Raw genomic sequence first — 10,502 nt, 5'->3', positions numbered from 1 at the left:
TTCCAAAACCAATTTTTCCGAAAGCGTTGCCACCTGAATTTTATTGCAAAAGAGGAGCAAGTTGTTACAAATTTCAGTTGAATATTAAGATATGCTTACATGTACTAGGGAAAATTAAAGAATTTTATAGAAACTTTTTTAACTGGTGTTGCCACCTATTTTTGTTTTTGGAAATTAAAAGTTTATATTAAATGCAAAAAACTGTATACATATGTATATATTCGTATATATAAATATATGCCAATGTAAAGAAATAGATAACCTAAGCCAATAATATTTTTAAATGGCATTGCCGTTTAATTGGAAAGAAAAATTTAAATAAATAGCATAATTTAATTAGACTTTAGGGTATAGGTATATAAGAAATGTATTCAAAAGAATGAACAAAGCTTTAATTAAAATTATTTGTGATTGACGTTGCCACATATCTCTTAAGGCGAAAATAGTAAATAACCGTACAGTTGAATTAACTATTAGGATGTGGGTATGACACAAATTATGACTGAGCACATTTAATTAATTTTAATTAAAATAATTAAAAATAAATTTTTAAACCACACTGCCGCTTATTTTCTAATTCAGAAAGTATAGAAATTGCCTTATAATATAAAGTATGCACACTTCTGCGCACATAATTAAGGCACTTTTTTACAATATTCGTTACATTTTATTCATATACATACGAGTATATCATTCATATTCATTGTGTTACAGAAATATTATAAGCCAAAATTCCAAGCTTTGTATAAAATTCTGAAAAATTTAACGAATTTCCAAAATTTTTATTCAACTTTTTAATCGGAATCTTTAGAATAGTTAAATTTTAGTATAATAAAGTGTAAGTTTGAAATCAATCAAATATTTTTTTGATTTTTGACAATTTTTTTGCAAACGACATTTGAGCAGTCAAAATTGACGAAATTGCTGAATCAGAAATTTATTTCGCTAGTTCAGGTTATGCCTACACCTACAGCTACAATACAAACATACGTACGTAGCCATGCATGTATTTGTCAGCCAACTTAACTTATATTTGCGACAGCTGAGTTAACGTCAACAAATTCTGGAATTATCGTCGACTAATGGTTATATAATCATTTGGTACATTTATAAATTCAGAGGCTTACTTACCTACGTATGCACTTACATATTTGTATTCATATGAAGGTTAGTCAACAAGTTTCTAAAAATTAGTTAAAATCTAAATATTTTGCTTATCAAGAAGCATCTTTCAAAAGATGAAACCCATGACAAACATTTTAAAAATACACTTTTGAGCATATTCGCACAAAGGGAATAACTAACGCACATGAAACAAAAGCTTGAAAATTTTTATTGCGACACTTCGCCAGCAATTAGAACCACCCACAAATGTTGCCGCGGTATGTTATTGGACAATAGGCGAGTGAAGGGGCTACAGGCGCTTCATATGGGTGGTCAGTGATTTAAAATTTTGCATAAATATTTGGTTTCGAAAAATCTAACAGCAAGATTGGGGCTACAATTGACAAAAAAAATTTCAAAGTTGTGTGGCGATGCTCAATCGCAATCGCTCTTAAAAGCAATTTTTCGCATACTGATGATCAGTGGGCTTCTCATAAAAATTAAAGTGTTTTTATTGCTCATTAAGGTCGTGCAATTCGCTAGACTTTTTCGTGTAAGGTTTTGTAAAGACTCGGGTCTACATACGTCAATCGACCGGTGGCAGCAATGCCAACATAACGGCATTTCAACTCGGTCATGCAGATACATGCAACAATACGTGAAAATTTAAAACAGAAAAATTCTAAGAAAACAGAAAAATTCTGTAAATATTCATTTTGAAATCAATTTTTGTTGGTGATGAACTAGAAAAATGCTTATGCAGTATGCACTTAGTACCTACATACATATGTACAAATAAGAACTATGTTACAAAATGAAGTTTACATGTCTTTTTTTCTTTTTTTTCTGCAGAAAAAATAACGTTTCAGGAGACAAAAAGAGCCAGAAACAAGTGTGAAGGTGCCAAACGCAAACAAAGCTAAAACAGTTAGTGTGAAGAAAGCAGCGAAAACGCAGCAAAACACACACAACTGCTTTGAGGCATCGAAAGGCAGGCTACCAAGTGCGTTGGGCCATTATTGAAACAACAACAATATAATATAACTTCAAACTAACAAAAACAAGCAGCTCAGTGAAATATTAAACAAACAAAAAGCGTGCATGCCTACATACATATGTACATATGCAAAGCCAGTAGATGAGTGCGCGGTATATCAAGCTATAAAGGCAGCAATTACAAAACATCACAACAAATAACTTGGTAAAAAAAAAAAAACAATTTAAAAGTATAGAAATTAGAAAAAATATAAATAAAAAAATACTAATAAAGCACTTTTAAAAAAAGCTCACATTCAAAGAGACGTCCCTACCTCAATTGTTTGTATGTGTTTGGAGAGTTTGTAGAGAAGATCCAGTGAGCGGTAAAAAAGTGTAGACAAGCAGAGAAGTTGGCAAGAGCAGACGCCAAATGTGAAAGAGGAAGTGAAATTAAAAAAAGAATTCAGCGAAGGTAAAGTAGAGAAAGGAATTAACAACAACTTAGCTTTCGGGTGGAGAGTGGCAAATTGCGCAGTCAGTACTAACGGCATAACATCAAGCGAAAAAATCGTTTGTCCGTAAAAGCGGCAAAGCTCACAACTACTGGAAACTGTTTCACCAGTATTAACAACAACAAGAGCGTGTCAGGCAACAACAATACATACATAGGTACATACAGCTAGCTAGGTGTGCAGTGAATAGTGAAAAGTAACCGACAGCACAGTAAAACGCCGGCCGCACTGAAGACTTTGCGTTATTTTTTTTTAATTTCACAGTCGAAAAATAGACGGAGTGAGAGTTAAATGCGCATAAACGAGGTGCTGAAAAACAATCAGAAAATTAAAGTTGGCTTTTCGAAACTGATTTCGAAAATTCGAAGCGCTTTCGCAGAGTAAACACAGCGCACGTGGTAATTAAAAAAAGCCAAAATTGAAGTTTTGAAATTTCGAATTTATTTTCGAAAATTCGAAGTTAATAAAAAGTGAAATTTACAAAGTCTGATAAACGAATTTTTGTTTGCGTAATTTAAAATAATTGCGTAATTAATAATAAAAAAAACAACAACAGTGTTCCTACAAATAAGTGTGAGTGCGCGTGTGTGTGTGTGTGCATTGCACATGAGTGAGTCTTAACTACGCCTACGACAGAAGCAACATGGTGATTACCAACAAGAAAGCAACGTTGGCGACAACAACCTCAACGACGACTACAAAAGCAACAACAACGAATAAATCAAAACAACAACGGCAAACGGTTGGTGCTGCTGTAGCGGCCGGTACAACAACATGGGGTTCAATAGGTAGCGTCCAGCAGAAACAAAAGCAGGAACCAGTACAGCAACAAAAAGAGCATTCAAAAAGACAGCAACAACAACAACGACAGGAACAACAGCAACAACAACAACCAGATATTGACGCTAAAAAGAATACCAAGCCTGAGAATCAGGAAAACACCGACAACAACAACAAAAACGACGATAAAATCGCCGTTGAAAGTAAGCAGTCCAATGTTAAAAATCACAGCAATACCTATAAACAGAATAATATTACCCATGATGGCAACAGCACGCAAAATAGCAACAAAAACAGTGAGCCGGCTAATAATACACTAACAACCAAAACAATTGCTACACAAACGATAAAAACACCGGTAATTTCCGCTACAGATACGAAACCGAAATCGGTGCGAAAAAGCGACAGTATCGATAGTAAGGAAAATGCATGCGTCCCAAAAAAACAAAATGACAGCTGCAATCAGACGAAACCAATATCGCAAGAGCAGCAATTGCCGCGTAAAGTGACAACGGACACAATAAACCAAAGCAACAACGGCAATAATAATACTCGCTTTAACAAGAATGCTAAGAAACATCAGCAACAAGCCACCGGGCAAGCTGTTGGTCGAAATAGTCAGAACAACAAAAACAATAACGGTAACAAGAGCCAAAATAGCAAAGTTTTCACGAACAGCAACAACAAAATCCGTTGGAAGCGAGTTGACAACTGTAGCAGCATAATATTTAGCACTAATCATCATTACAACAATTATAACCACAGCAGGAACAACAATAATAACAAAAGCAACAAATATCGTATATCAAATTCCAACACATCCAGCATCATCACCGACGACGACGATGACTATCGTGATGATATTGCTGATATGACCGATACCGATTCGGTATACTCTCATGAGTGGCAGAAGAAAAGCGCACGTTATCAACAACTAAAACAATCAAATAAAAAAACACCAAGTGGTAGTGATTTATTGACCGCCGCACTGATGGTGCCTTGTCAAAAGTGCAACAAAACGCTAACGCCAAGTGGGGGGGTTACGTTCGCGAATGCGCGCCAATACCGCAAATCCAAGTCGTATATGGGTGGCGGGGCGAATGGAGCTGATGGCACTGGTAGTGCACGTCATTCTATTGCTTCCGTAGATAGTTTGCAAAATCTAAATAATAGCAACGGTGGCCATCGCTATCAGCGTTCGGTTAGCGATCGTCGCACTTCGTTTGATCGTGTATTTGCCGAACGTAATAAGGATTTTGTACCAATTGTGCAGCCAACGCGCCCTGTGCTCGCATCGTCGAACATCGAATGTGTATTAACCGATACAGAAAGGATGACTCTGATCGAGCGCTTGGGGAAGACACGCTTGACATATCCAATAATGCAGGTAAGTGAATGCAAAAGAATGAGGAAGAGTATACAAACGTACATACTTAGTTTTGAAATATTTAAATAAAGGGTTTTTCAATTGGCGCGGGTCGATTTTGGCGCCCTGTGGCAGCCATTTTGTTTTGGTGACATCTGTCAAATCTTTTGTTTATTATTCAGTTGTTTATGCCAAATCATCATGGCATAAACATGATAAAACTTTATTATCAAAATGAGTGTTCATTAACGCAAACGTTGCGCGCATTGCGCCCATTTTTCGGTAGACGTGGTGGCCCTTCAAAGTCGACTCTTCAACGTTTGGTGGCCAAATTTGAGACGACCGGGTTAGTAAACAATCAGCCAACACCCGTACGTTCAAGGAACGCAAGATCAGCCGAGAACATTGCCGCGGTCCATGGAAGTGTACAGCAGAACCCGAGGCAGTCTATTCCTCGCCGTGCACAAGAACTTGGGCTTTCGCAGACTTCAATTTGGGAATTTTGCGTCGGGACTTGGGCCTACACCCGTACAAGATCCAACTGACCCAGGAGCTCAAAGTTGATGACCATAGACAACGCCGTTTGTTCGCTGACTGGGCTTCGAAGAGAAGAGAACCCCAGTTTTAGGCGAAAAATCATCTTTAGGGACGAGGCGCATTTTTGGATTAATGGCTGTGTTAACAAACAAAATTGCCGTATATGGGACGACACCAATCCACTCGAGGTTCACCAGGTGATAATGCATCCTCAAAAAGTTACTGTTTGGTGTGGATTTTGGGCCGGCGGCGTCATTGGTCCGTACTTTTTTTGAAAATGACGTTGGTGAGGCGGTCACCGTCAACAGCGAGCGCTACACAACGATGATAACCAATTTCTTATGACCCATATTGAACCATATGGACCTAGACGACATGTGGTTCCAGCAGGACGGCGCTACGTGCCACACAGCAAACGCAGTTTTATTCCATTTCAACATCTACTCGCCCTTATTGAAAAACCCTTTATTAGAAAAACTGATTTCACATATATTTTGCTATAACAAAAATAATATTCAGTAGAGGTTTACTATCGCCCCGGACTATCGATTGATATAACTCGCTAATCTAATAGTTGTCGAACAAGACCAATAAAACTATTAAATGACTAGTCAAAATGGGTAAGCTCAGAGAAGCTTTCAGAAATTTACTACAAATGTTAAAATATTCTTGACTTGCACTGGGCAGCTGCTCCAGCTCCCCCTAGCACTTTCAAATTTGCCATTTTTATTTTTTTCTTTTCTTCTTATTTTTTTCTTGTCTTCAAAAATCTTCGTGCATTTACACGATGACTTTTTGTTTACAACTTTTTTTTGTGTGGTTTTGACGTTTAAGTGAATAATTTTCTTTGGTCATTCGGTCGTTGAGCCCGAGTCCAAAGTGCACTTGAAAAAAAGTACGAAAATGTGAATACTATGAAAGCGAAATGTCAAAAAAACCACTTGACTTCGCTGATCCTGAGAGAAAAGCAATCGTGAAATTGGCTCAAAGTTGCGCAGTTAAACGGATATGTAAAAAATCATTATTCACTTACCAATTTTCAAGCGGGACAGAAAACAAAAAATATCAACTCAAATTTTAACGAAAGCTATACTGTTTTGTTTACAGAGGCGGGGAGTATTGCATTCGAAAGAGAAGGTTTCTCGCTAATTTGCTGGCTTCGATCGCAAAGCGAAAATGTTGACCCGCTGCCCAAGGAAACTGGGGCGTTCATTGCACAAAAATTATCCACTCAGCATCTACCCTCTTTGAGCTACAACGCCGTTATACTATACTGTTCCAATTAAAAAAGTCTTAATTTGTTGGCATGAGGAAATTTATATCTGATCGTTTGGTTTCTGCTATGAGCATTTGATTTACATACAAATATATTTTCTGTTAAAATCTGCTCAGATTAGCAGCTTCTTATTTTAACACATTCAGGTAGAAATATGTTATCGGTTTTTTCCGACTATAGCATACAACTACAAACACCTTCTATAGAGATACGGTTTCCGAATGGGTTCTGATGCATTCGTATTGAAATATTACGCATTTATGGATTCCACACAATAGTTCGCGAATTCGTTCATTTGTACGCACATATGTATGTATATAAATATGTATGGAAGTAAATTAAGGTGTCTATATACATACATAGCTTATCAAACGTGAAAAAGTCGCCTGTTTCGAATTATTTTGATACTTGGTTTCTGTATGAACCTGATATTCTTTTTCTTTCCTACCTAAGTTCATGACTCTTAAAAGCCTACAAATATGCACATATTTTGAATATAAATAAGCAATACATCCATATGTGTGAATATTTACGCAAATTTAGTAATGCGGTTTAAATGGGTGTGTGAGCGTAAAATGTGCGGTCAAACCGGTAGGAGAATGAAATGGTTTGGAACTAGTCTACTGATGAACTGTGACTAGTTTGCATTCCACGTGTTTTCGAAAATGGAGGTCTGGCTTATGTTCGAAATTTATGCGGAATTGAGTTTTTGCTGTGTAGTCTACTAATTAGTGGAGTATTTTGTATTGAAAAATGCTAAATCGTAAAATGAGCCGAATAAAATCGTCACTTTGAGAGTTGAAATATTAGGAAAAATTAGTAAATTTTCTTGATTTATTTTATCAATTTTCAATAAGCGCAAGCTGGATTCCCTATGTGGAAGAGTGCAAACAACCGCAGAACCTTTTCCAAATTGGATAAAGAAGAAAAGCGAATGGGTCTGGTGGTGAACGACGACAAAACGAAGTACCTCCTGCCTTGAAGCAAACAGTCGGCGCAATTGGCACCCACGTCACTGTTGACATGATTTCGAGGTTGTAAGAGACATCGTTTTTCTCAAGGCGAATCTATTAAAAGTTGTGTTGGTAAATCAGCTCTTTTTTTGTTTCTTCTTTCGCCGTGTCCATGTGGCTGTCAGCTCAGAATGAAACAAGGCGAATTCATTATTGGTTTTCTAGTTTCTCAATACTTTGCTTTGGCAATCAAACGTACACAACATTGTTGTTGGTCTAGTGCTACCACCTTTATTGAATGCGCTTAGGTTTTTCTAGAAACCAGAATAAACACCGATAACAATGACAGTCTTGAAATCCAACGGAGAATCTCTTTTGCCAAAAAGTGCTACTTTCGACTAAGTAGGCAATTGAGTAGTAAAATCCTCTCTCGACGCAAAAAACTAACTCTTTATAAAGCTCTCATTATGCCTGTACTATTGTATGGCGAAGAGGCTGGGACGATGAGCTTAAATGGAGATGGATGGGTCATACTCTACGGGAACCTTCTTCCGAAATTAGTAGAAAAGCACTCGATTGGGATCCAAGCAGATTGCGCGTGAGATGCAGTCTTAATGTTGAAATCAGCGCAACTGGACTTAATACGAAGTAATTTTAAGTCAAGGTGAAGGCTGAAAATCGAAGCGATCTTAAAACATTTGTGAAGGCAGTATGCGCCCACTAGATGGCGCTCTAGCAACTAATTATTATTAATATTGTAGGGATTTATTGACAAGTTTTGACTATTTCTTTGTGTCTAATTTAACTTTTTATGAAAATAACTTCATTTTACTACAATAACATAAATCTAAGTTTCAAACTGTGCAAGTAAAAAAAACTCAATAAATTTTCTTCAAAATTTCTCACTTTTTCGGAATTCCACGAAAATTTCGAGTATACCTTTTTATAGCTCATTGAATTTTGATGCAACAAAGTGCAAGTTTTGATTTTCTCAATTTTGTTTTTTTGGTAACGTTTTTGTCTGGCGTTTCTCCGTAAAACGAATGCTCGACATTTTTTTATATAGATGAAAACACCGAAATTGTAAAGAAGTTTTTAGATCGGCGGTTGGTACAATAATTAACGCAAGATACTATAGCATAAGCTAAAAGCTATATTATGTTGTACATATATGGTATTGAACTAGTCCAATTGTAGCCCAATCCAAAGTATTTTTTCTTAGATGTTGATGAGTTGGTTAAAGTGGTTATTCGTCCAGAATCCAACTAGCGCTTCCGCATGCCTATATCCAGTCTGTGCGGTTTTAGAACCTTATTAAGCTGTTAACGTCTCTCGAACAGTGGTTTGCCAAGGGCTGACACTCTCGCCTTCCATACGGCAGGCCATTCACAGAGGAAATCGAAAATCCTTTTCTTTTTCTCTGGCTGCTTACAACTATGACTCTATGTGTTGTGAGGAGTTCAAATTTTGAAGAGGAAGCCAGTTCTCACCGCCGTGAGTGTGCAGGCATCTTTTCGTTTCATATTCGTTCGTATTGACGTTTGTTTGTGGTTGTAGGTGGACCACAACGTTCTGCTAACATTGCATGTTGTCTGGTCTCTCTATCTGCATTCCGTGATTTGTAGATATTTGAGGGGAATTACATTTTTCATTGCACTCAGTGGTGTGAATACCAACTGTGCAGGTCTGTTATTCATGGCAGATCCCTCTTTTGCCAGTTCCTCTGCTTTTTCGGTTCTTTCAACGTTCCGATGTCCTGGTACCTAGATTAAGGTAACTTTATGGTTTGCACTCAAGGTTGTAAGGCTATTTCTGTTTTGTTCCACCAGTTTAGAGGTGCAAGTATTAGGAAGATTCACATATTTCTCAACCCTAAGTCTGTGGGAATATATACCTGCTCCAACACCACAATCTATTTGTGAACAATCTTTGTAGACTGTAGTGTCGAGGTTGTTTAGTAAAAGTATCTTACTCCATAGGTGCAGAACTTCGTCGTATATTGGCAATAATGCGAAGAGTGTTGTTTATCGAAGAAAAAATTATAGGTAGGGTTTGATCGTAGAAGCCCTTACTTGAATTTTTGTGACCACCTAATATTTACCGTAATAGCTGGTTATATTGCCATAATCTTTTGCTTCCAAAATAACGTCATTCAGTCATAGATCTATGGCGCTGTCCATTGCCTGTAACTCTCCGGGCGGCATCATCTTTGTAAACATTCAAGGCAATGATTTCACCAGCCCATAAAAAAGAGTTTCTATGGATACAACTGCATCATTATTGCCTTCTGGATTGTCTTCACTACATATCGGGCAATTTTGCTCGCTCTTGAGCCAACATTTACCACTGAACTCAGTGACTGAACGCTGGTGTTCATAATAATTTGCAAGCCCAATTCTGGCATAACGAAAAGGCGAAACAACTGTGCCCAAACCAACTGTCAGCTGTCAAATAGACCTCAACTAACGGCGGTGTTGCCAGGCTATAAAGCAAGTCTAAAAAAATACCGCATAAATAATGTTGAAGATTTTTACGAGCTCTGAATTTTCCTGCAGACAACGTACACAGCTAACGGAGTATGTAAATATGTATGACAACTATATGAATGCATATAAAATGTATGTATGTATGCTTGAAAGGAAATATGACAAGTGGCTTTTAACTGCGGACGTCAAACTATTATATTTCACATGTATGGCTATAGCCAGTGAACTCAGTGGACCTTCACTATTGAGCCGTACCGGAGGGTAATAATTAATAACAGACATTGAATGTATACAAACAACTAGGTACATGTTTTATTCGCGATTTGTCATATCACTTAGTTGAGTTTTTTGTTTTTGTTTTTGTTTTTGTTGCTTCTTTTTTTGTTTTTGTTGCTTCTTTTTTTGTTTCTATTGCTTCTTTTTTTGTTTCTATTGCTTCTTTTTTTTGTTGGTTTGCTTTTGTTTCTTTTGCGTGTGAATCCCGGTTAGACCTGTTGTTGCATACAACTA

General features: G+C 37.1%; 1 protein-coding gene across 1 annotated transcript in view; it reads left to right on the top strand.

Annotated features, from left to right (window-relative positions):
• The first annotated feature begins 3,237 nt into the window (after nucleotides 1-3,237).
• LOC129244095 (putative uncharacterized protein DDB_G0286901) overlaps nucleotides 3,238-10,502 on the top strand; it is a 57,596-nt gene continuing 50,331 nt past the window's right edge. The window contains exons 1-2 of the mRNA XM_054881713.1: nucleotides 3,238-3,414; nucleotides 3,475-4,761. Of these exons, the coding sequence (XP_054737688.1) occupies nucleotides 3,238-3,414; nucleotides 3,475-4,761 (1,464 nt within the window). The remainder of the gene's footprint in view (nucleotides 3,415-3,474; nucleotides 4,762-10,502) is intronic.

This window comes from Anastrepha obliqua, chromosome 4, assembly GCF_027943255.1.
Source record: "Anastrepha obliqua isolate idAnaObli1 chromosome 4, idAnaObli1_1.0, whole genome shotgun sequence".
NCBI classification, from domain to species: Eukaryota; Metazoa; Arthropoda; class Insecta; order Diptera; family Tephritidae; genus Anastrepha; species Anastrepha obliqua.
This window is presented reverse-complemented; position numbering and strand designations above follow the sequence as displayed.